This window comes from Chiloscyllium punctatum, chromosome 26 (assembly GCF_047496795.1).
Source record: "Chiloscyllium punctatum isolate Juve2018m chromosome 26, sChiPun1.3, whole genome shotgun sequence".
Taxonomy (NCBI): Eukaryota; Metazoa; Chordata; class Chondrichthyes; order Orectolobiformes; family Hemiscylliidae; genus Chiloscyllium; species Chiloscyllium punctatum.
The window spans coordinates 6,178,430-6,205,522 of NC_092764.1; the positions used below are offsets into that span (position 1 = coordinate 6,178,430).

The 27,093-nt window shown below is 43.3% G+C and overlaps 2 protein-coding genes across 3 annotated transcripts in view; both read left to right on the top strand.

Annotated features, from left to right (window-relative positions):
• Positions 1–3,277, top strand: part of nae1 (nedd8 activating enzyme E1 subunit 1) — a 64,983-nt gene extending 61,706 nt beyond the window's left edge. For both annotated transcript variants that reach the window (XM_072595817.1, XM_072595818.1), the window contains 3 exons: positions 174–288; positions 1,686–1,735; positions 3,030–3,277. In XM_072595817.1, coding sequence (XP_072451918.1) covers positions 174–288; positions 1,686–1,735; positions 3,030–3,139 — 275 coding nt within the window. In that variant the 3' untranslated portion in view covers positions 3,140–3,277. The remainder of the gene's footprint in view (positions 1–173; positions 289–1,685; positions 1,736–3,029) is intronic.
• A 3,774-nt stretch (positions 3,278–7,051) lies between these two features.
• The window catches only part of terb1 (telomere repeat binding bouquet formation protein 1), a 211,330-nt gene continuing 191,288 nt past the window's right edge, over positions 7,052–27,093 (top strand). Inside the window, exon 1 of the mRNA XM_072547806.1 lies at positions 7,052–7,115. The gene's annotated coding sequence lies outside the window, so the exon portion shown is untranslated. The remainder of the gene's footprint in view (positions 7,116–27,093) is intronic.

Sequence of the window (27,093 nt, forward strand, 5' to 3'; positions counted from 1 at the left end):
TCAGTTTCCTCAGCAGCTCTTGATTGCTCCTGGTCTCTGTCTCTTGGTAGAATCGCTGAACTGATCATGGATTGGATTGTTACTGAACTGTAACCCAATAGTCGAGAGCTCTTGTATTTATTTTGTTAAAAGCAGCTGTGTTTTGTGGTGGTAATGAATTATTGTTCCAACAGGTGTTTGTAATAACCAAGTTGAAGAGGACATTGGAAAGTTGAAATCGTGTGTGGTTGGCCTGCTGCAGGAGTGGGGTGTCTCTGTATCAGTGAAGGATGACTACATTCATGAATTGTATGTTTTTGTTTGTGTTCTTGTACATGTCACTGTTGTCTAGAGACACCTCAATGGAAGATGTCCCTAATAGGGAAAAGCAGCTGGGAGAGGTTCACATGTTACTGTTCAATTCACCCACCTCAAACTCCGTTAAAATCCCATCGAGCTCATATTTCCTCTCTGAATTAGATTAGATTACTTACAGTGTGGAAACAGGCCCTTCGGCCCAACAAGTCCACACCGCCCCGCCGAAGTGCAACCCACCCATACCCCTACATCTACCCCTTGCCTAACACCACGGGCAATTTAGCATGGCCAATTCACCTGACCTGCACATCTTTGGACTGTGGGAGGAAACCGGAGCACCCGGAGGAAACCCACGCAGACACGGGGAGAATGTGCAAACTCCACACAGTCAGTCGCCTGAGGTGGGAATTGAACCCAGGTCTCTGGCGCTGTGAGGCAGCAGTGCTAACCACTGTGCCACCGTGCTGCCCCAAAGGGGTCTGAAAATGTGGGGATTTCACAATCGCCTAAAACCAACTAGTCCAGAGCCCTGATACTCTATTAGCATAGTGGTATTTCAGAATTCTGCACACTAGTTGATGCAGCATCCTGAAACTACAATAATTGAGGATGGGGGTGGTTTCTTCATTTTATATCAGAACCCCTCCAGTGTGGAAACAGGCCCTTTGGTCCAACAAGTCCACGCTGACCCTCTGAAGAGTAACCCACCCAGACTCCTTCCCCGCCCTATATTTACCCATAATTAATGCACCTAATCTTCACATCCCTGAACAGTACAGGCAGTTTAGCGTGGCCAATTCCCCTGACCTGCACATCGTTGGTTTGTGGGAGGAAACCTACGCAGACACGGGGAGAATGTACAAACTCCACACGGACAGTCACCCGAGGCTGGAATTGAACCTGTGTCCCTGACACTGTGTGGCAGTAGTGTTAACCATTGAGCCACCGTTCCTTGGATTGAATTTTTCAGACCCCTTTAAGACTAGATCAGTGTGGAGTTTCACCAACCCTCCAACAGCACCAGTACCTTGAAACTATATTAGATGTACAATGTATAATTACTGACTCCACAACATCATATCACTCCAGTTGAAAGCATTTCTCCTACTTCCTGTCCTAATTTCCTTGTGATTAATCTTGTATCTAAGGCTATGTTAATTATGACAGTTGGGTGTCTGATGGTGACTAAATTTAGAAACATGGAGTTGATTGAACTTAAATATTTAACTTTAATGCTCCTGGGCATAGGTTTGAGGGCCACAGGAAAGAACTCTTGAGAGTATCCTTGCAATTCACCTACAAGGGGAAATGCCTGCTGTGTTTTATGGGCAATTTAAATCCATTAAAATGCGTAAAGGTTTCTGAAGAGCATGTCTTTCCTCTTTCAGTTGTCGGTATGGTGCTTCCGAACCACATGCTGTTGCCTCATTTTTGGGAGGTATGTTTCAGTTTTTTCATATTGGGTGATTGTGGATTGCAGCTAATTGTCACATTGGTAGCATTGCAATGTGAACTATTGGCCTTGTTTTTACTTCCTGCATTGCACCTTCTCAAAGTTTTTAAATATAAGTTGTCTTAATCATTGACTTTTAATGCTTTGCCATTCAACTAGATGTTTAATTCCTGCCTCAACTGCATCTTATACAATGTTGCTTTCCTAAAGGTATCCATTCTCAGTTTTGAGTTTTTCAACATGAACAACCTTTTGTGGTGAAGGGGTGAAGTGCAGGTCAGGCACATGGAGAGAAACAAAGTTAGCGTTTTCGGTCTTTCATGAGGATTGAGAAAGTATATTTTGAACAAGGTTTAAAGCATATTTTGGGGGTGAGATGACAGGAAGAACAAAAGGGAAGGTTTGTGAAGGGGTAGAAAACAGGAGAGATTAAACGACAAAAGTGTTGGTGGTCCAAGATTAAAGAAATTGGTATTGCACTAAGTAATGACATATAATAATGTCTGGATGAGATGTGACTATCAGAATTATGGACAACTCCTTCAATCCAAAAACAACATTAAAACTGAAATCTACAAAAAATACACCAAAATGCACAGAGATTATTGTCTCATTGTTGAACTTGGTGTTGAGTCTCCAGGCTGCAGTGTGCCTCACCAAGAGGTGAGGTGCTGCTCTTCAGATTTAGCTTGAGCTTCACTGGAGCACTGCTGGATTCTGAAGATCAGTGTGTGAGGAAAGGAAAAGAATTGCAAAGACAGGCTGCCAAAGACCTGGCTTTCGATGCTTGTCCATGGCTTTCCGAATCAGGCCCTACTTGACCCCTCCCCATCCACACTGCTCCCAAAAACATTTCGCTCTTTCTCCCTCACCACCATCAATGCCAAAACTAGCCTCCAAAGTCTCTAACTCTCAAACAGCCATACAAGCCAAGCTGGTAAACATACGACTACACCAAACAGAACTCTCAACCGAAACTGTCCACAGACTCCTAACGCAGCAGGTTAATTCTCTGCAGCAAAATCTACCAAGTAAGGGATAGCTGCATAATATAAATGATGTGTGTAAGCTTAATCCCAACCAGTCGAAGCCATTTCCAGCTGTGTTTTTTGAGGTGATACCCAAATCATACCATATATCAATTCTGGCTGTGATTTCTCATGTTCCTATCATACAGCATTGTTTATTAACCTCAAAGGTTTTATGTATCGTTGCATGTTAGTTGGTTAGCAGTAATTTACATTGTTAATTGCTGTGTTTGATATTTTTATTTCCCTAGGAGCTGCTGCCCAGGAGGCCATCAAAATCATCACAAGGCAGTTTGTACCCTTCAATAACACATTTATTTACAATGCAATGTTGCAGACATCAATGACTGTGAGAATGTAGGGCTTTTGTTCTCTGCAGCACAAATCTGTAACGTACATGGAGATAAGGACTGTACTTCTACAGTTTTGTTACTGAACAATTTATGTCACATAAAATTCAATTAAATTAATAAAATTCCCTAAATTTGTTTTTGTAAAAGTGCTATGTTTACAAAATGTTTTCTCCAAAGGAGTGCAGTGAATTCAACTGTGGAAACAGGATTGAACTAATAACCATCTGAATGAAATTAATGCTGAATCTGGTTGCTTTGCTGTGTGTGTCAGTCATGGCTCTGTTGTAACACTCTCTTGCCTCACTCGAATCTTCAATCCTGGTCTCCCTGCTGTAGGAAAAATGTTGTTAAACTTGTTCAGAAAAGATTTACAACAATGTTGCCAGGGTTGGAAGGTTTGACCCATAAGGAGAGCCTGTTTTACTTGGAGCATTGGAGACTGAGAGGTGACCTTATAGAGGTTTATAAAATCATGAGGGGCATGGATAGGGTAAATAGACAAGGCCTTTCCCCAGGTTAGGGGAGTCCAAAACTAGAGGACATAGGTTTAAGGTGAGAGGGGAAAGATTTAAAAAGCACCTTTTTCACACAGGGGATGGTGCCTGTATGGAATGAGCTGCCAGAGGAAGTGGTGGAGGCTGGTGCAATCACAACATTTAAAAGGCATCTGGATGGGTACATGAATAGGAAGTGTTTAGAGGGATATGGGCCAAATACTGGCAAACGGGACTAGGTTGATTTTGGATATCTGGTCAGCATGGATGAGTCAGACCAAAGGATCTGTTTCCGTGTTGTACGATTAAAGCTTTGCTTTAAGGTCACAGTTCAGCGACTCTAGTAAGACAAAGCTAAAGTAAGGGAGTGTGGCACTGTTGGAGGTGTTAAACCTACGCCTTGCCTGCTCTTTCAAGTGAATTTAAAAGATTCCACGGTAGCATATTGAAGAGCTGGGAAGTTCTTCCCAGTGTCCTGGCCAATATTTGTCCCTTAACCAACATTGAGAAAGCGAGGACTACAGATGCTGGAGATCAGAGCTGAAAAATGTGTTGCTGGAAAAGCGCAGCAGGTCAGGCACAGCATCCGAGGAGCAGGAGAATCAACGTTTCAGGCATAAGCCCTTCAGGAATGAGGAAGGTGTGCCAAGCAGATGAAGATAAAAGGTAGGGAGGAGGGACTTGGGAAGGGTGTTGGGAATGCGATAGGTGGAAGGAGGTTAAGGTGAGGGTGATGGGGCGGAGAGGTCAGGAAGAAGATTGCAGGTTGAGAAGGCAGTGCTGAGTCTGAGGGTTGTGACTGAGATAAGGTGGGGGGAGGGGAAATGAGGAAACTAGAGAAATGAGTTCATCCCTTGTGGTTGGAGGATTCCTAGGCAGAAGATGAGGTGCTCTTCCTCCAGGTGTCGTGTTGCCATGGTCTGGCGATGGAGGCGGCCAAGGACCTGCATGTCCTTAGCGGAGTGGGAGGGGGAGTTGAAGTGTTCAGCCACGGGGCGGTTGGGTTGGTTGGTGCGGGTGTCCCAGAGGTGTTCTCTGAAACGTTCCGCAAGTAGGCGGCTGTGTTCACTGTAGATAACTGTGTTCACCTTTCCACTATACCACCAATCTTGGTGTCATCCGCAAACTTACGAATCATGCTTTCTATATTCTCTTCTAAATCGTTTATAAATGACAAACAAAAATGGACACAACACCAATCCCTGTGGAATACTGCTGGCCCAGGCCCCCAGTCTGAAAGCCAACGCTCCATCACCCTCTGTCTCTTGCAGTTAAGCCAATTTTGTATTCAATTGGCAAGCTCACCCTTAACTCCATGTGATTTAATTTTACTAACTAGTCTACCATGTGGAACCTTGTCAAAGGCTTTATTAAAATCCAAGTAAACGACATCTACCACTCTGCCCTCGTCATACTTTGTAATTAGGTTCATAAGACATGGAAGCAAAAATGGATCATCCAGCCCATTGAGTCTGCTCCGTCATTCAATCATGGTTGATAAGGTTTTCAACCATGACCCCCTTTAACAATCAAAAACCTAGCTATCTACGGGGAGAAAGTGTGAGAAATGGTTGAGAAACTTATCAGCTATGATTGAATAGCGGAGCAGACACAATGGGCTTAAATGGCCTTAAATAAACTCAACGACCTGGCTTTCACAGCATTCTGTGGCAATGAATTCCACAAATTCCCCACACTCTGGTTGAAGAAGTTTCTCTTTATCTCTGTTCTAAAAGGTCTTCCCTTTTTCTCTATGGCTGTGCCCTCGGGTCCTAGTCTCTCCTACCAATGGAAACATCTTCCCAGCATCCACTCAGTCCAGGCCATTCAGTATTCTGTAAGTTTCAATTAGATTCTCCCTCATCCTTCTAACTCCAGCTTCCTTTTATTTGATTGTTGGTTCCCAGCGTTCTTGCGCACCAAGTTTCCAACCTTTTATAGCCTTGAGTACCTAACTTCTCTTGACTTCTCCTCTGTCCAAAATGACCCCAACTTCCTGTGTGTGAGCAACCAACTCCTAATTTGATCATTGCATTTTTAAACTCAACCCACTAGAACATTCTAAATGACATTGTTCATGTATTGCAAAGCTTACTAAGTGAAATAGATAAGCTTTATGTTGAGGTTCGCAAAACTAATGCTGAATTTACTCTCAACTGTGATGTTCCGTTGCACCTACTACCTTTGTCTTTCTAAATGGTAGAGTTCACAGGCTTGGAAGGTGTTGTCAAAGAAACCTTACTGGGTTACTGCAGTGCAACTTGTAATTGGCATTTAGCGCTGCCACTGTGCATCAATGATGGTGGGATTGAATGTTTCCGTTGGTGTTTGGGGTTTGAATTGAGGGCTTATTTGTCCTGCAGGGTTTCAAGTTATTGAAGCTGTACCCATCCAGTGAACTGGGGTGTACTCCATCACACTCCTGATGTGTAGATGGTGGACAGGCTTTGGAAAGTCAGTACAGAATTTCCAGAGTGTGATCTGCTGTTATAGCCATTTTATTTGAATAGCTGGTCTAATTGGTTTCTGGTCAAGTGGAAGATTCAATGATGGCAATGTCCACATTCTTTCTTGTTGGAAATGACCATTGCCTGGCATTTCTGTGGCATAAATGCTATCAGCCCAAGCGTCCATGTTGTCTAGGTCTTGTTGCAGCAGCACTCCGAAAGCTCGTGCAATTCTAAATTGCTTTCCTTGCAATCTCCTTTGTTTATGACCTCTAATTTTTGTCTCAGTTGCAAGTGGAAGCATTTTTTGTTAATATCAGCCCTAATAAAATCCTTCAAAATTTAAAAATCTATCATCACCTTACTGCCTTTTATTTCAGTATTACAACAGTGATTATATTTCCAAAATACTTAGTTGACTCAAATGTTTTGAGACTCAGCTGTTTCATGGATCATATTTGGGGATGAAAATCTGCAGTCCTTTACCCATCGTGGCCTACATATAACTCAAATGTTGAGTCTTAACTGCCTTCTGAAATGACCAGGCAAATCTTTCGGTTCGAGGGCAACTACGGATGGACAACAAACTGGCCTTGTAAGTGACGTTCACATTCTGGAAACGAATAAAGCAACATACATTGGAGCGATGAAAGGGGTTGGATAAATTGAAAACGTTCTTTTTGCATAAAACCTCTGGTTTCGATCCTAATCTTGTGCATAATTTTAAATAAAGAACTGGAGATGTTACAGCGCTGACATAAACAAAAACAGAAATTGATGAAGAAACTGGGAGCAACTGACATTAAACGCTGCGGGAAGGATCGGAGTTGGACAACAGCTTAAACATCAGCCACGCCCCCAATAAAAAAGTAGCTCCACTTCCTCTTCCTCGTACGTAATGACGCAGGGGTGGGGCAAAGGGTAAAGACGTCAGGGCGTCGCCGAGTGCCAAACGATTCAGGATTTGGCGGGAAGTGGCCGCCCGCCGCCGGAGGGGGAGGGGCTTCAGTAAAGAAACCCCTTCAGTCAGTGAGAGATACTCAGTAAGTGAAAAAATAATTACCCTTGTTTAGTGAGTGAGAGAATAATTACCTCCCGTCAGTGAGAGAATAATTACCTCCTGTCAGTGAGAGAATAATTACCTCCTGTCAGAGCGAGAGAATAATTACCTCCCGTCAGTGAGAGAATAATTACCTCCTGTCAGAGCGAGAGAATAATTACCTCCCGTCAGTGAGAGAATAATTACCTCCCGTCAGTGAGAGAATAATTACCTCCCGTCAGTGAGAGAATAATTACCTCCCGTCAGAGCGAGAGAATAATTACCTCCCGTCAGTGAGAGAATAATTACCTCCTGTCAGTGAGAGAATAATTACCTCCTGTCAGTGAGAGAATAATTACCTCCCGTCAGAGTGAGAGAATAATTACCTCCCGTCAGTGAGAGAATAATTACCTCCCGTCAGTGAGAGAATAATTACCTCCTGTCAGAGCGAGAGAATAATTACCTCCCGTCAGTGAGAGAATAATTACCTCCCGTCAGTGAGAGAATAATTACCTCCCGTCAGTGAGAGAATAATTACCTCCTGTCAGAGTGAGAGAATAATTACCTCCCGTCAGAGAGAGAATAATTACCTCCCGTCAGTGAGAGAATAATTACCTCCTGTCAGAGCGAGAGAATAATTACCTCCCGTCAGAGAGAGAATAATTACCTCCCGTCAGTGAGAGAATAATTACCTCCTGTCAGAGCGAGAGAATAATTACCTCCCGTCAGAGAGAGAATAATTACCTCCCGTCAGTGAGAGAATAATTACCTCCCGTCAGAGCGAGAGAATAATTACCTCCCGTCAGAGAGAGAATAATTACCTCCCGTCAGTGAGAGAATAATTACCTCCCGTCAGAGCGAGAGAATAATTACCTCCTGTCAGAGCGAGAGAATAATTACCTCCCGTCAGTGAGAGAATAATTACCTCCCGTCAGTGAGAGAATAATTACCTCCCGTCAGGGTGAGAGAATAATTACCTCCTGTCAGAGTGAGAGAATAATTACCTCCTGTCAGAGTGAGAGAATAATTACCTCCCGTCAGTGAGAGAATAATTACCTCCTGTCAGAGTGAGAGAATAATTACCTCCCGTCAGTGAGAGAATAATTACCTCCTGTCAGTGAGAGAATAATTACCTCCCGTCAGAGTGAGAGAATAATTACCTCCCGTCAGTGAGAGAATAATTACCTCCCGTCAGAGTGAGAGAATAATTACCTCCTGTCAGAGTGAGAGAATAATTACCTCCCGTCAGAGTGAGAGAATAATTACCTCCTGTCAGAGTGAGAGAATAATTACCTCCCGTCAGTGAGAGAATAATTACCTCCCGTCAGAGTGAGAGAATAATTACCTCCTGTCAGAGTGAGAGAATAATTACCTCCTGTCAGAGTGAGAGAATAATTACCTCCCGTCAGTGAGAGAATAATTACCTCCTGTCAGAGTGAGAGAATAATTACCTCCCGTCAGTGAGAGAATAATTACCTCCTGTCAGAGTGAGAGAATAATTACCTCCTGTCAGAGTGAGAGAATAATTACCTCCCGTCAGTGAGAGAATAATTACCTCCCGTCAGTGAGAGAATAATTACCTCCTGTCAGAGTGAGAGAATAATTACCTCCCGTCAGTGAGAGAATAATTACCTCCCCTCAGTGAGAGAATAATTACCTCCCGTCAGTGAGAGAATAATTACCTCCTGTCAGAGTGAGAGAATAATTACCTCCCGTCAGTGAGAGAATAATTACCTCCCGTCAGAGTGAGAGAATAATTACCTCCCGTCAGTGAGAGAATAATTACCTCCGGTCAGTGAGAGAATAATTACCTCCTGTCAGAGTGAGAGAATAATTACCTCCCGTCAGAGAGAGAATAATTACCTCCTGTCAGAGTGAGAATAATTACCTCCCGTCAGTGAGAGAGTAATTACCTCCCGTCAGAGAGAGAATAATTACCTCCTGTCAGAGTGAGAGAATAATTACCTCCCCTCAGTGAGAGAATAATTACCTCCCGTCAGTGAGAGAATAATTACCTCCCCTCAGTGAGAGAATAATTACCTCCCGTCAGTGAGAGAATAATTACCTCCCGTCAGTGAGAGAATAATTACCTCCTGTCAGAGTGAGAGAATAATTACCTCCTGTCAGAGTGAGAGAATAATTACCTCCTGTCAGTGAGAGAATAATTACCTCCCCTCAGTGAGAGAATAATTACCTCCCGTCAGAGAGAGAATAATTACCTCCTGTCAGAGTGAGAGAATAATTACCTCCCGTCAGAGAGAGAATAATTACCTCCCGTCAGTGAGAGAATAATTACCTCCTGTCAGAGTGAGAATAATTACCTCCCGTCAGTGAGAGAATAATTACCTCCCGTCAGAGTGAGAGAATAATTACCTCCTGTCAGTGAGAGAATAATTACCTCCTGTCAGAGCGAGAGAATAATTACCTCCTGTCAGAGTGAGAGAATAATTACCTCCCGTCAGTGAGAGAATAATTACCTCCCGTCAGTGAGAGAATAATTACCTCCTGTCAGTGAGAGAATAATTACCTCCCCTCAGTGAGAGAATAATTACCTCCCGTCAGAGTGAGAGAATAATTACCTCCTGTCAGAGTGAGAGAATAATTACCTCCTGTCAGAGTGAGAGAATAATTACCTCCCGTCAGTGAGAGAATAATTACCTCCCGTCAGTGAGAGAATAATTATCTCCCGTCAGTGAGAGAATAATTACCTCCTGTCAGTGAGAGAATAATTACCTCCCGTCAGTGAGAGAATAATTACCTCCTGTCAGTGAGAGAATACTTACCTCCCCTCAGTGAGAGAATAATTACCTCCCGTCAGAGTGAGAGAATAATTACCTCCTGTCAGTGAGAGAATAATTACCTCCCGTCAGTGAGAGAATAATTACCTCCTGTCAGTGAGAGAATAATTACCTCCCCTCAGTGAGAGAATAATTACCTCCTGTCAGTGAGAGAATAATTACCTCCCGTCAGTGAGAGAATAATTACCTCCTGTCAGTGAGAGAATAATTACCTCCCGTCAGAGTGAGAGAATAATTACCTCCCCTCAGTGAGAGAATAATTACCTCCCCTCAGTGAGAGAATAATTACCTCCTGTCAGTGAGAGAATAATTACCTCCCGTCAGTGAGAGAATAATTACCTCCTGTCAGAGCGAGAGAATAATTACCTCCTGTCAGAGTGAGAGAATAATTACCTCCCGTCAGTGAGAGAATAATTACCTCCTGTCAGAGTGAGAGAATAATTACCTCCTGTCAGTGAGAGAATAATTACCTCCCGTCAGTGAGAGAATAATTACCTCCTGTCAGAGTGAGAGAATAATTACCTCCCGTCAGTGAGAGAATAATTACCTCCCGTCAGTGAGAGAATAATTACCTCCTGTCAGAGTGAGAGAATAATTACCTCCCGTCAGAGCGAGAGAATAATTACCTCCCGTCAGTGAGAGAATAATTACCTCCTGTCAGAGTGAGAGAATAATTACCTCCTGTCAGTGAGAGAATAATTACCTCCCGTCAGTGAGAGAATAATTACCTCCTGTCAGAGTGAGAGAATAATTACCTCCCGTCAGTGAGAGAATAATTACCTCCCGTCAGTGAGAGAATAATTACCTCCTGTCAGAGTGAGAGAATAATTACCTCCCGTCAGAGCGAGAGAATAATTACCTCCCGTCAGAGAGAGAATAATTACCTCCCGTCAGTGAGAGAATAATTACCTCCTGTCAGAGTGAGAATAATTACCTCCCGTCAGTGAGAGAATAATTACCTCCCGTCAGAGTGAGAGAATAATTACCTCCTGTCAGTGAGAGAATAATTACCTCCTGTCAGAGCGAGAGAATAATTACCTCCTGTCAGAGTGAGAGAATAATTACCTCCCGTCAGTGAGAGAATAATTACCTCCCGTCAGTGAGAGAATAATTACCTCCTGTCAGTGAGAGAATAATTACCTCCCCTCAGTGAGAGAATAATTACCTCCCGTCAGAGTGAGAGAATAATTACCTCCTGTCAGAGTGAGAGAATAATTACCTCCTGTCAGAGTGAGAGAATAATTACCTCCCGTCAGTGAGAGAATAATTACCTCCCGTCAGTGAGAGAATAATTATCTCCCGTCAGTGAGAGAATAATTACCTCCTGTCAGTGAGAGAATAATTACCTCCCGTCAGTGAGAGAATAATTACCTCCTGTCAGTGAGAGAATACTTACCTCCCCTCAGTGAGAGAATAATTACCTCCCGTCAGAGTGAGAGAATAATTACCTCCTGTCAGTGAGAGAATAATTACCTCCCGTCAGTGAGAGAATAATTACCTCCTGTCAGTGAGAGAATAATTACCTCCCCTCAGTGAGAGAATAATTACCTCCTGTCAGTGAGAGAATAATTACCTCCCGTCAGTGAGAGAATAATTACCTCCTGTCAGTGAGAGAATAATTACCTCCCGTCAGAGTGAGAGAATAATTACCTCCCCTCAGTGAGAGAATAATTACCTCCCCTCAGTGAGAGAATAATTACCTCCTGTCAGTGAGAGAATAATTACCTCCCGTCAGTGAGAGAATAATTACCTCCTGTCAGAGCGAGAGAATAATTACCTCCTGTCAGAGTGAGAGAATAATTACCTCCCGTCAGTGAGAGAATAATTACCTCCTGTCAGAGTGAGAGAATAATTACCTCCTGTCAGTGAGAGAATAATTACCTCCCGTCAGTGAGAGAATAATTACCTCCTGTCAGAGTGAGAGAATAATTACCTCCCGTCAGTGAGAGAATAATTACCTCCCGTCAGTGAGAGAATAATTACCTCCTGTCAGAGTGAGAGAATAATTACCTCCCGTCAGAGCGAGAGAATAATTACCTCCCGTCAGTGAGAGAATAATTACCTCCCGTCAGTGAGAGAATAATTACCTCCTGTCAGAGTGAGAGAATAATTACCTCCCGTCAGTGAGAGAATAATTACCTCCCGTCAGTGAGAGAATAATTACCTCCTGTCAGAGCGAGAGAATAATTACCTCCTGTCAGTGAGAGAATAATTACCTCCTGTCAGAGTGAGAGAATAATTACCTCCTGTCAGAGTGAGAGAATAATTACCTCCCGTCAGTGAGAGAATAATTACCTCCTGTCAGAGTGAGAGAATAATTACCTCCTGTCAGAGTGAGAGAATAATTACCTCCCCTCAGTGAGAGAATAATTACCTCCCGTCAGTGAGAGAATAATTACCTCCTGTCAGAGTGAGAGAATAATTACCTCCTGTCAGAGTGAGAGAATAATTACCTCCCGTCAGTGAGAGAATAATTACCTCCTGTCAGAGCGAGAGAATAATTACCTCCCGTCAGTGAGAGAATAATTACCTCCTGTCAGAGTGAGAGAATAATTACCTCCCCTCAGTGAGAGAATAATTACCTCCCGTCAGTGAGAGAATAATTACCTCCTGTCAGAGTGAGAGAATAATTACCTCCCGTCAGTGAGAGAATAATTACCTCCCGTCAGAGTGAGAGAATAATTACCTCCTGTCAGTGAGAGAATAATTACCTCCCGTCAGAGAGAGAATAATTACCTCCCGTCAGAGAGAGAATAATTACCTCCTGTCAGTGAGAGAATAATTACCTCCCGTCAGTGAGAGAATAATTACCTCCTGTCAGTGAGAGAATAATTACCTCCTGTCAAAGCGAGAGAATAATTACCTCCCGTCAGAGTGAGAGAATAATTACCTCCCGTCAGTGAGAGAATAATTACCTCCTGTCAGAGAGAGAATAATTACCTCCCGTCAGTGAGAGAATAATTACCTCCTGTCAGTGAGAGAATAACTACCTCCCGTCAGAGTGAGAGAATAATTACCTCCCGTCAGAGAGAGAATAATTACCTCCCGTCAGAGTGAGAATAATTATCTCCCGTCAGAGTGAGAGAATAATTACCTCCCGTCAGTGAGAGAATAATTACCTCCTGTCAGAGAGAGAATAATTACCTCCCGTCAGTGAGAGAATAATTACCTCCTGTCAGTGAGAGAATAATTACCTCCTGTCAAAGCGAGAGAATAATTACCTCCCGTCAGAGTGAGAGAATAATTACCTCCCGTCAGTGAGAGAATAATTACCTCCTGTCAGAGAGAGAATAATTACCTCCCGTCAGTGAGAGAATAATTACCTCCTGTCAGTGAGAGAATAATTACCTCCCGTCAGAGTGAGAGAATAATTACCTCCCGTCAGAGAGAGAATAATTACCTCCCGTCAGAGTGAGAATAATTGTCTCCCGTCAGAGTGAGAGAATAATTACCTCCCGTCAGAGAGTGAGAATAATTACCTCCCGTCAGAGCGAGAGAATAATTACCTCCTGTCAGTGAGAGAATAATTACCTCCCGTCAGACTGAGAATAATTATCTCCCGTCAGAGTGAGAGAATAATTACCTCCCGTCAGAGAGAGAATAATTACCTCCCGTCAGTGAGAGAATAATTATCTCCCGTCAGAGTGAGAGAATAATTACCTCCCGTCAGAGAGTGAGAATAATTACCTCCTGTCAGAGTGAGAATAATTACCTCCCGTCAGTGAGAGAATAATTAACTCCCGTCAGAGAGTGAGAATAATTACCTCCCGTCAGAGTGAGAGAATAATTACCTCCCGTCAGAGTGAGAGAATAATTATCTCCCGTCAGAGTGAGAGAATAATTACCTCCCGTCAGAGAGAGAGAATAATTACCTCCCGTCAGAGAGTGAGAATAATTACCTCCCGTCAGAGTGAGAGAATAATTACCTCCTGTCAGTGAGAGAATAATTATCTCCCGTCAGAGTGAGAGAATAATTACCTCCCGTCAGAGAGAGAGAATAATTACCTCCTGTCAGTGAGAGAATAATTACCTCCCGCCAGTGAGAGAATAATCACCTCCTGTCAGTGAGAGAATAATTACCTCCCGTCAGTGAGAGAATAATTACCTCCCGTCAGAGAGAGAGAATAATTACCTCCTGTCAGTGAGAGAATAATTACCTCCTGTCAGTGAGACAATAATTACCTCCCGTCAGTGAGAGAATAATTACCTCCCGTCAGTGAGAGAATAATTACCTCCCGTCAGAGAGAGAATAATTACCTCCCGTCAGTGAGAGAATAATTACCTCCCGTCAGAGAGAGAATAATTACCTCCCGTCAGTGAGAGAATAATTACCTCCCGTCAGAGTGAGAGAATAATTACCTCCTGTCAGAGAGAGAATAATTACCTCCCGTCAGAGTGAGAGAATAATTACCTCCTGTCAGTGAGAGAATAATTACCTCCCGTCAGAGCGAGAGAATAATTACCTCCCGTCAGAGAGAGAATAATTACCTCCTGTCAGTGAGAGAATAATTACCTCCCGTCAGAGTGAGAGAATAATTACCTCCCGTCAGAGTGAGAGAATAATTACCTCCTGTCAGTGAGAGAATAATTACCTCCCGTCAGAGCGAGAGAATAATTACCTCCTGTCAGTGAGAGAATAATTACCTCCCGTCAGAGTGAGAGACTAATTACCTCCTGTCAGTGAGAGAATAATTACCTCCCGTGAGAGCGAGAGAATAATTACCTCCCGTCAGAGAGAGAATAATTACCTCCCCTCAGTGAGAGAATAATTACCTCCTGTCAGTGAGAGAATAATTACCTCCTGTCTGTGAGAGAATAATTACCTCCCGTCAGAGTGAGAGAATAATTACCTCCTGTCAGAGTGAGAGAATAATTACCTCCTGTCAGTGAGAGAATAATTACCTCCTGTCTGTGAGAGAATAATTACCTCCCGTCAGAGTGAGAGAATAATTACCTCCTGTCAGAGTGAGAGAATAATTACCTCCCGTCAGTGAGAGAATAATTACCTCCCGTCAGAGTGAGAGAATAATTACCTCCCGTCAGAGAGAGAATAATTACCTCCCGTCAGAGTGAGAATAATTATCTCCCGTCAGAGTGAGAGAATAATTACCTCCCGTCAGAGAGTGAGAATAATTACCTCCCGTCAGAGCGAGAGAATAATTACCTCCTGTCAGTGAGAGAATAATTACCTCCCGTCAGACTGAGAATAATTATCTCCCGTCAGAGTGAGAGAATAATTACCTCCCGTCAGAGAGAGAATAATTACCTCCCGTCAGTGAGAGAATAATTATCTCCCGTCAGAGTGAGAGAATAATTACCTCCCGTCAGAGAGTGAGAATAATTACCTCCTGTCAGAGTGAGAATAATTACCTCCCGTCAGTGAGAGAATAATTACCTCCCGTCAGAGAGTGAGAATAATTACCTCCCGTCAGAGTGAGAGAATAATTACCTCCCGTCAGAGTGAGAGAATAATTATCTCCCGTCAGAGTGAGAGAATAATTACCTCCCGTCAGAGAGAGAGAATAATTACCTCCCGTCAGAGAGTGAGAATAATTACCTCCCGTCAGAGTGAGAGAATAATTACCTCCTGTCAGTGAGAGAATAATTATCTCCCGTCAGAGTGAGAGAATAATTACCTCCCGTCAGAGAGAGAGAATAATTACCTCCTGTCAGTGAGAGAATAATTACCTCCCGCCAGTGAGAGAATAATTACCTCCTGTCAGTGAGAGAATAATTACCTCCCGTCAGTGAGAGAATAATTACCTCCCGTCAGAGAGAGAGAATAATTACCTCCTGTCAGTGAGAGAATAATTACCTCCTGTCAGTGAGACAATAATTACCTCCCGTCAGAGAGAGAATAATTACCTCCCGTCAGTGAGAGAATAATTACCTCCCGTCAGTGAGAGAATAATTACCTCCCGTCAGTGAGAGAATAATTACCTCCCGTCAGAGTGAGAGAATAATTACCTCCTGTCAGAGAGAGAATAATTACCTCCCGTCAGAGTGAGAGAATAATTACCTCCTGTCAGTGAGAGAATAATTACCTCCCGTCAGAGCGAGAGAATAATTACCTCCCGTCAGAGAGAGAATAATTACCTCCTGTCAGTGAGAGAATAATTACCTCCCGTCAGAGTGAGAGAATAATTACCTCCCGTCAGAGTGAGAGAATAATTACCTCCTGTCAGTGAGAGAATAATTACCTCCCGTCAGAGCGAGAGAATAATTACCTCCTGTCAGTGAGAGAATAATTACCTCCCGTCAGAGTGAGAGACTAATTACCTCCTGTCAGTGAGAGAATAATTACCTCCCGTCAGAGCGAGAGAATAATTACCTCCCGTCAGAGAGAGAATAATTACCTCCCCTCAGTGAGAGAATAATTACCTCCTGTCAGTGAGAGAATAATTACCTCCTGTCTGTGAGAGAATAATTACCTCCCGTCAGAGTGAGAGAATAATTACCTCCTGTCAGAGTGAGAGAATAATTACCTCCTGTCAGTGAGAGAATAATTACCTCCTGTCAGAGTGAGAGAATAATTACCTCCTGTCAGTGAGAGAATAATTACCTCCCGTCAGTGAGAGAATAATTACCTCCCGTCAGAGTGAGAGAATAATTACCTCCCGTCAGTGAGAGAATAATTACCTCCCGTCAGTGAGAGAATAATTACCTCCCGTCAGAGTGAGAGAATAATTACCTCCGGTCAGTGAGAGAATAATTACCTCCCGTCAGAGTGAGAGAATAATTACCTCCTGTCAGTGAGAGAATAATTACCTTCCGTCAGTGAGAGAATAATTATCTCCCGTCAGAGTGAGAGAATAATTACCTCCCGTCAGTGAGAGAATAATTATCTCCCGTCAGAGTGAGAGAATAATTACCTCCCGTCAGAGTGAGAGAATAATTACCTCCTGTCAGTGAGAGAATAATTACTTTCCGTCAGTGAGAGAATAATTACCTCCTGTCAGAGTGAGAGAATAATTACCTCCCGTCAGTGAGAGAATAATTACCTCCCGTCAGTGAGAGAGTAATTACCTCCCGTCAGAGTGAGAGAATAATTACCTCCCGTCAGTGAGAGAATAATTACCTCCTGTCAGTGAGAGAATAATTACCGCCCGTCAGTGAGAGAATAATTACTTCCCGTCAGAGTGAGAGAATAATTACCTCCCGTCAGTGAGAGAATAATTACCTCCCGTCAGAGTGAGAGAATAATTACCTCCCGTCAGTGAGAGAATAATTACCTCCTGTCAGTGAGAGAATAATTACCGCCCGTCAGTGAGAGAATAATTACTTCCCGTCAGAGTGAGAGAATAATTACCTCCCGTCAGTGAGAGAATAATTACCTCCTGTCAGTGAGAGAATAATTACCTCCCGTCAGTGAGAGAATAATTCCCTCCCGTCAGAGTGAGAGAATAATTACCTTCCGTCAGTGAGAGAATAATTATCTCCCGTCAGAGTGAGAGAATAATTACCTTCCGTCAGTGAGAGAATAATTATCTCCCGTCAGAGTGAGAGAATAATTACCGCCCGTCAGTGAGAGAATAATTACCTCCCGTCAGTGAGAGAATAATTACCTCCCGTCAGTGAGAGAATAATTACCTCCTGTCAGTGAGAGAATAATTACCTCCCGTCAGTGAGAGAATATTACCTCCCGTCAGAGTGAGAGAATAATTACCTCCTGTCAGTGAGAGAATAATTACCTCCCGTCAGAGTGAGAGAATAATTACCTCCTGTCAGTGAGAGAATAATTACCTTCCGTCAGTGAGAGAATAATTATCTCCCGTCAGAGTGAGAGAATAATTACCGCCCGTCAGTGAGAGAATAATTACCTCCCGTCAGTGAGAGAATAATTACCTCCCGTCAGAGTGAGAGAATAATTACCTCCTGTCAGTGAGAGAATAATTACCTCCCGTCAGGTTGAGAGAATAATTACCTCCTGTCAGTGAGAGAATAATTACCTCCCGTCAGAGTGAGAGAATAATTACCTCCCGTCAGTGAGAGAATAATTACCTCCCCTCAGTGAGAGAATAATTACCTCCCGTCAGTGAGAGAATAATTACCTCCCGTCAGAGAGAGAATAATTACCTCCCGTCAGAGTGAGAGAATAATTACCTCCCGTCAGAGTGAGAGAATAATTACCTCACGTCAGTGAGAGAATAATTACCTCCCGTCAGTGAGAGTATAATTACCTCCTGTCAGTGAGAGAATAATTACCTCCCGTCAGTGAGAGAATAATTACCTCCCGTCAGAGTGAGAATAATTACCTCCCGTCAGAGAGAGAATAATTACCTCCCCTCAGTGAGAGAATAATTACCTCCCGTCAGAGTGAGAGAATAATTACATCCCGTCAGAGAGAGAATAATTACCGCCCGTCAGTGAGAGAATAATTACCTCGCGTCAGAGTGAGAGAATAATTACCTCCCGTCAGAGTGAGAATAATTACCTTCCGTCAGAGAGAGAATAATTACCTCCTGTCAGTGAGAGAATAATTACCTCCCGTCAGTGAGAGAATAATTACCTCCCGTCAGAGTGAGAGAATAATTACCTCCCCTCAGTGAGAGAATAATTACCTCCCGTCAGTGAGAGAATAATTACCTCCCGTCAGAGTGAGAGAATAATTACCTCCTGTCAGTGAGAGAATAATTACCTCCTGTCAGAGCGAGAGAATAATTATCTCCTGTCAGAGTGAGAGAATAATTACCTCCCCTCAGGGTGAGAGAATAATTACCTCCCGTCAGTGAGAGAATAATTATCTCCCGTCAGTGAGAGAATAATTACCTCCTGTCAGTGAGAGAATAATTACCTCCCGTCAGAGTGAGAGAATAATTACCTCCTGCCAGTGAGAGAATAATTACCTCCTGTCAGAGCGAGAGAATAATTACCTCCTGTCAGAGTGAGAGAATAATTACCTCCTGTCAGTGAGAGAATAATTACCTCCCGTCAGAGCGAGAGAATAATTACCTCCCGTCAGAGAAAGAATAATTACCTCCCGTCAGTGAGAGAATAATTACCTCCTGTCAGTGAGAGAATAATTACCTCCCGTCAGAGCGAGTGAATAATTACCTCCCGTCAGTGAGAGAATAATTACCTCCCGTCAGAGTGAGAGAATAATTACCTCCTGTCAGTGAGAGAATAATTACCTCCTGTCAGAGTGAGAGAATAATTACCTCCCGTCAGTGAGAGAATAATTATCTCCCGTCAGTGATAGAATAATTACCTCCTGTCAGTGAGAGAATAATTACCTCCCGTCAGAGTGAGAGAATAATTACCTCCTGTAAGTGAGAGAATAATTACCTCCTGTCAGAGCGAGAGAATAATTACCTCCTGTCAGAGTGAGAGAATAATTACCTCCCGTCAGTGAGAGAATAATTACCTCCCGTCAGAGTGAGAATAATTACCTCCCGTCAGAGAAAGAATAATTACCTCCTGTCAGAGTGAGACAATAATTACCTCCCGTCAGTGAGAGAATAATTACCTCCCGTCAGAGTGAGAATAATTACCTCCCGTCAGTGAGAGAATAATTACCTCCTGAAAGAGTGAGAGAATAATTACCTCCTGTCAGAGTGAGAGAATAATTACCTCCCCTCAGTGAGAGAATAATTACCTCCCGTCAGTGAGAGAATAATTACCTCCTGTCAGTGAGAGAATAATTACCTCCTGTCAGAGTGAGAGAATAATTACCTCCCGTCAGTGAGAGAATAATTATCTCCCGTCAGTGAGAGAATAATTACCTCCTGTCAGTGAGAGAATAATTACCTCCCGTCAGAGTGAGAGAATAATTACCTCCTGTCAGTGAGAGAATAATTACCTCCTGTCAGAGCGAGAGAATAATTACCTCCTGTCAGAGTGAGAGAATAATTACCTCCTGTCAGTGAGAGAATAATTACCTCCCGTCAGAGCGAGAGAATAATTACCTCCTGTCAGAGTGAGAGAATAATTACCCCCCCTCAGTGAGAGAATAATTACCTCCCGTCAGTGAGAGAATAATTACCTCCTGTCAGTGAGAGAATAATTACCTCCTGTCAGAGTGAGAGAATAATTACCTCCTGTCAGAGTGAGAGAATAATTACCTCCTGTCAGTGAGAGAATAATTACCTCCCGTCAGAGCGAGAGAATAATTACCTCCTGTCAGAGTGAGAGAATAATTACCTCCTGTCAGTGAGAGAATAATTACCTCCCGTCAGAGTGAGAGAATAATTACCTCCTGTCAGAGCGAGAGAATAATTACCTCCTGTCAGAGTGAGAGAATAATTACCTCCTGTCAGTGAGAGAATAATTACCTCCTGTCAGAGCGAGAGAATAATTACCTCCTGTCAGAGTGAGAGAATAATTACCTCCTGTCAGCGAGAGAATAATTACCTCCCGTCAGAGCGAGAGAATAATTACCTCCTGTCAGAGCGAGAGAATAATTACCTCCCGTCAGAGCGAGAGAATAATTATCTCCTGTCAGAGTGAGAGAATAATTACCTCCCGTCAGAGCGAGAGAATAATTACCTCCTGTCAGTGAGAGAATAATTACCTCCCGTCAGAGAGAGAATAATTACCTCCTGTCAGTGAGAGAATAATTACCTCCCGTCAGAGTGAGAGAATAATTACCTCCCGTCAGTGAGAGAATAATTACCTCCTGTCAGTGAGAGAATAATTACCTCCTGTCAAAGCGAGAGAATAATTACCTCCCGTCAGGTTGAGAGAATAATTACCTCCCGTCAGCGAGAGAATAATTGCCTCCCGTCAGAGAGAGAATAATTACCTCCCGTCAGAGCGAGAGAATAATTACCTCCTGTCAGTGAGAGAATAATTACCTCCTGTCAAAGCGAGAGAATAATTACCTCCCGTCAGGTTGAGAGAATAATTACCTCCCGTCAGAGAGAGAATAATTGCCTCCCGTCAGAGCGAGAATAATTACCTCCCGTCAGAGAGAGAATAATTGCCTCCCGTCAGAGCGAGAGAATAATTACCTCCCGTCAGCGAGAGAATAATTACCTCCCGTCAGAGAGAGAATAATTACCTCCCGTCAGTGAGAGAATAATTACCTCCTGTCAGAGCGAGAGAATAATTACCTCCTGTCAGAGTGAGAGAATAATTACCTCCTGTCAGTGAGAGAATAATTACCTCCCGTCAGAGCGAGAGAATAATTACCTCCTGTCAGAGTGAGAGAATAATTACCTCCCCTCAGTGAGAGAATAATTACCTCCCGTCAGTGAGAGAATAATTACCTCCTGTCAGTGAGAGAATAATTACCTCCTGTCAGAGTGAGAGAATAATTACCTCCTGTCAGAGTGAGAGAATAATTACCTCCCCTCAGTGAGAGAATAATTACCTCCCGTCAGTGAGAGAATAATTACCTCCCGTCAGAGTGAGAGAATAATTACCTCCTGTCAGTGAGAGAATAATTACCTCCTGTCAGAGTGAGAGAATAATTACCTCCCGTCAGTGAGAGAATAATTATCTCCCGTCAGTGAGAGAATAATTACCTCCTGTCAGTGAGAGAATAATTAACTCCCGTCAGAGTGAGAGAATAATTACCTCCTGTCAGTGAGAGAATAATTACCTCCTGTCAGAGCGAGAGAATAATTACCTCCTGTCAGAGTGAGAGAATAATTACCTCCTGTCAGAGCGAGAGAATAATTACCTCCTGTCAGAGTGAGAGAATAATTACCTCCTGTCAGTGAGAGAATAATTACCTCCCGTCAGAGTGAGAGAATAATTACCTCCTGTCAGAGCGAGAGAATAATTACCTCCTGTCAGAGTGAGAGAATAATTACCTCCTGTCAGTGAGAGAATAATTACCTCCTGTCAGAGCGAGAGAATAATTACCTCCTGTCAGTGAGAGAATAATTACCTCCCGTCAGAGCGAGAGAATAATTACCTCCTGTCAGAGTGAGAGAATAATTACCTCCCGTCAGAGCGAGAGAATAATTACCTCCTGTCAGAGTGAGAGAATAATTACCTCCCCTCAGTGAGAGAATAATTACCTCCTGTCAGTGAGAGAATAATTACCTCCTGTCAGAGCGAGAGAATAATTACCTCCCGTCAGAGAGAGAATAATTACCTCCTGTCAGTGAGAGAATAATTACCTCCCGTCAGAGTGAGAGAATAATTACCTCCCGTCAGAGAGAGAATAATTACCTCCTGTCAGTGAGAGAATAGTTACCTCCCGTCAGAGAGAGAATAATTACCTCCTGTCTGTGAGAGAATAATTACCTCCCGTCAGTGAGAGAATAATTACCTCCTGTCAGTGAGAGAATAATTACCTCCTGTCAAAGCGAGAGAATAATTACCTCCCGTCAGGTTGAGAGAATAATTACCTCCCGTCAGCGAGAGAATAATTGCCTCCCGTCAGAGAGAGAATAATTACCTCCCGTCAGAGCGAGAGAATAATTACCTCCTGTCAGTGAGAGAATAATTACCTCCTGTCAAAGCGAGAGAATAATTACCTCCCGTCAGGTTGAGAGAATAATTACCTCCCGTCAGCGAGAGAATAATTGCCTCCCGTCAGAGCGAGAATAATTACCTCCCGTCAGAGAGAGAATAATTGCCTCCCGTCAGAGCGAGAGAATAATTACCTCCCGTCAGCGAGAGAATAATTACCTCCCGTCAGAGAGAGAATAATTACCTCCCGTCAGGGTGAGAGAATAATTACCTCCCGTCAGAGCGAGAGAATAATTACCTCCCGTCAGAGTGAGAGAATAATTACCTCCCGTCCGAGTGAGAGAATAATTACCTCCTGTCAGAGCGAGAGAATAATTACCTCCCGTCAGAGTGAGAGAATAATTACCTCCCGTCAGAGTGAGAGAATAATTACCTCCTGTCAGTGAGAGAATAATTACCTCTCGTCAGTGAGAGAATAATTACCTCCCGTCAGAGTGAGAGAATAATTACCTCCCGTCAGTGAGAGAATAATTACCTCCCGTCAGTGAGAGAATAATTACCTCCTGTCAGAGTGAGAGAATAATTACCTCCCCTCAGTGAGAGAATAATTACCTCCCGTCAGTGAGAGATTAATTACCTCCCGTCAGAGTGAGAGAATAATTACCTCCCCTCAGTGAGAGAATAATTACCTCCCGTCAGGGTGAGAGAATAATTACCTCCCGTCAGGGTGAGAGAATAATTACCTCCTGTCAGAGTGAGAGAATAATTACCTCCCCTCAGTGAGAGAATAATTACCTCCCGTCAGTGAGAGAATAATTACCTCCCGTCAGAGTGAGAGAATAATTACCTCCCGTCAGTGAGAGAATAATTACCTCCCCTCAGTGAGAGAATAATTACCTCCCGTCAGTGAGAGAATAATTACCTCCTGTCAGAGTGAGAGAATAATTACCTCCCGTCAGTGAGAGAATAATTACCTCCTGTCAGTGAGAGAATAATTACCTCCTGTCAGAGTGAGAGAATAATTACCTCCTGTTAGAGTGAAAGAATAATTACTTCCCGTCAGAGTGAGAGAATAATTATCTCCCGTCAGGGCGAGAGAATAATTACTTCCTGTCATCGTGAGAGAATAATTACCTCTGTTAGCTTGAAAGACCTCCTGTCATAGTGGGAGAATAATTTCCTCCTGACACAGTGAGAGAATAATTACCTCCTGTCAGAGGGAGAGAATAATTACCTCCCGTCAGAGTGAGAGAATAATAACCTCCCGTCAGAGTGAGAGAATAATTACCTCCCGTTAGAGTGAGAGAATAGTTCCTATCAGAGTGAGAGAATAGTTATCTCCTGTTAGAATGAGAGGATAATTATATCCTGTCAGAGTGGGACAATAATTATTGTTGGGAATAATTATTATTGAGAATAATTACCTCCTGTTTGAATGAGAGAATAATTACCTCCTGTCTGAATAAGGGAGAGAATAATTACATCCTGTTAGAGTGAGAGAATAATTGCTTGCAGAGTGAGGCAATAATTACTGTTAGAGTGAGTGAGAAAATAATTACTGTCCGAGTAAGCGATTGATTATTTACCTCCCGTCAGAAGAAGCGAGAGAATAATTGCTGTCAGAGTAAGTGAGAGAATAATTTTTGTCAGAGTAAGTCAATAATTACTGTGAGGTTGAGAGAATAATTACTGCTGGAATGACGGAATCTCCTGGTGGAACAGAGAGAGGAAATGTCAGAGAAAGAGAATTGGACCTGAGTCATCCTGTTGCTTTGGGAGAAATGGGGGAAAGAGAGTCCTATCTGGGGTGGGTGTTGGAGAGAGAGAGTTACATCTGGTGGAGGTGTGGGTGCGATGGTGGTAGAGTCCTATCGGGGGAGGGGAAGGGATTAGAGTCCTGTCCAGGGTGTTGGGGGAGGGGGAGAATAGGTAGGTAGAGTCCTGTCTCAGTTGGGGTTAGAGTCCTGTAGGGTGGGGGGAGGCATATAGAGTCCTGTCTGGCATGGAGGTAGAGTCCAGTACAGGGCAGGGGGTTGCAGAAGATGGGCATTCTGGCGAAGTTTACCGATGATACGAAGTTAGGTGAACAGGCAGGTGGGGAGGCTACAGAAAGATTTAGACAGTTTAGGAGAATAGTCCAAGAAATTGATGAAATTTAATGTGAGCAAATGTGAGGTCTTGCACTTTGGAAAAAAGAACACAGGCAAGGACTATTTTATAAACGGTGAGAAAATTAATTAATCCAAAGTACAAAGTGGTCTGGGAGTGCTAGTCCAGGATTCTCTAAAAGTTTACTTGCAGGTTAAGTCCGTGGTTAAGAAAGCAAATGTAACGTTGTCATTTATTTTAAGAGGGTTGGAATGTAAAAGCAGTGAGGTGCTACTAAGACTTTATAAAGCTCTGGTTAGGCCCCATTTACAATACAGTGTCCAGTTTTGGGCCCCACACCTCAGGAAGGACATACTGGCATTGGAGTGTGTCCAGCAGAGATTCACATGGATGATCCCCGGAATGGTAGGCCTAACATGATGAACAGCTGAGGATCCTGGGATTGTATTTATTAGAGTTCAGAAGGTTGAGGGGAGATCTTACAAGATGATGCATGGCTTAGAAAGGGTGGGCGCTGGGAAATTGTTTCCGTCAGGTGGGAATCCTAGGATTCATGGGCACAGCATTAGAATTAGAACATAGAACAGTACAGCACAGAACAGCCCCTTCAGCCCATGATGTTGTGCCGACCACTGATCCTCATGTATGCACCCTCAATTTCTGTGACCATATGCATGTCCAGTAGTCTCTTAAATGTCCCCAATGACCTCGCTTCCACAACTGCTGCTGGCAACGCATTCCATGCTCTCACAACTCTCTGTGTAAAGAACCCATCTCTGACATCCCCTCTATACTTTCCTCCAACCAACTTAAAACTATGACCCCTTGTGTTAGTCATTTCTGCCCTGGGAAATAGTCTCTGGCTATCGACTCTATCTATGCCTCTCATTATCTTATATACCTCAATTAGGTCCCCTCTCCTCCTCCTTTTCTCCAATGATAAAAGCCCGAGCTCAGTCAACCTCTCTTCATAAAATAAGCCCTCCAGTCCAGGCAGCATCCTGGTAAACCTCCTCTGAACCCTCTCCAAAGCATCCACGTCTTTCCTATAATAGGGTGACCAGAATTGGACGCATTATTCCAAGTGCGGTCTAACCAAAGTTTTATAGAGCTGCAACAAGATCTCATGACTCATAAACTCAATCTCCCTGTTAATGAAAGCCAAAATACCAAATGCTTTCTTAACAACCCTGTCCACTTGGGTGGCCATTTTAAGGGATCAATGTACCTGCACACCAAGATCCCTCTGTTCCTCCACACTGCCAAGAATCCTATCCTTAATCCTGTACTCAGCTTTCAAATTCGACCTTCCAAAATGCATTACCTTGCATTTATCCAGGTTGAACTCCATCTGCCACCTCTCAGCCCATCTCTGCACCCTGTCAATGTCCCACTGCAGCCTACAACAGCCCTCTATACTCTCAACGACACCTCCAACCTCTGTATTGTCTGCAAACTTGCTGACCCATCCTTCAATCCCCTCATCCAAGTCATTAATAAAAGTTACAAACAGTAGAGGCCCAAGGAGAGAGCCCTGTGGAACACCACTCACCACAGACTTCCAGACAGAATATTTTCCTTCTACTACCACTCGCTGTCTTCTGTTGGCCAGCCAATTCTGTATCCAGACAGCTAAGTTCCCCTGTATCCCATTCCTCCTGACCTTTTGAATGAGCCTACCATGGGGAACCTTATCAAATGCCTTGCTGAAGTCATATACACCACATCCACAGCTCGACCCTCATCAACTTTTCTAGTCACATCCTCAAAGAACTCGATAAGGTTGTGAGGCATGACCTGCCCCTCACAAAGCCGTTTTGACTGCATTTAATCAAGCCATGCTCTTCCAGATGGTCATAAATCCTATCTCTCAGAATCCTTTCTAACACCTTGCAGATGACAGACGTGAGACTTACTGGTCTGTAATTGCCGGGGATTTCCCCATTTCCTTTCTTGAAGAGAGGAATTACATTTGCCTCTCTCCAGTCCTCAGGTACGACTCCAGTGGAGAGCGAGGATGCAAAGATCTTCGCAAGTGGCGAAGCAATTGCATTTCTCATTTCCCAAAGCAGCCGAGGACAAATCTGGTCTGGGCCTGGCAACTTGTCAATCTTAATGTTTGACAAACTTTTCAGCACATCAGCTTCCTCTATCTCTATCAATTCCAGCATGCACACCTGCTCTTCAAAGGTTTCATTCACTACAAAGTTTGTTTCTTTTGTAAAGACAGAAGCAAAAAACTCATTTAGGGCTTCCCCTACCTCCTCAGACTCCACACACAAATTCTCTATGCTATCCCTGATTGGCCCTACTCTTTCTTTGACCATTCTCTTATTCCTCACATAAATGCCTTTGTGTTCACCCAATCCGTTCTGCTGAGCCTTTCTTGTGCCCCTCCTGACTCTCCTCAGACCATTTTTGAGCTCCTTCCTCGCCTGCCTGTAATCCTTTAGAGCTGAGCTTGACCCTAGCTTCCTCCACCTTATGTAAGCTACCTTTTTCCTTTTGACGAGAAGCTCCATCGCTCTCGTCATCCAAGGTTCCTTTATCTTACCCCTTCTTGCCTGTCTCAGAGGGACATATTTATTTATCACTTGCAACAACTGTTTCTTAAACAGTCTCCACATGTCTATAGTGCCTTTACCATGGAACAATTGCTCCCAATCCATGCTTCCTAACTCATGTCTAACGCATCATAGTTTCCTCTTCCCC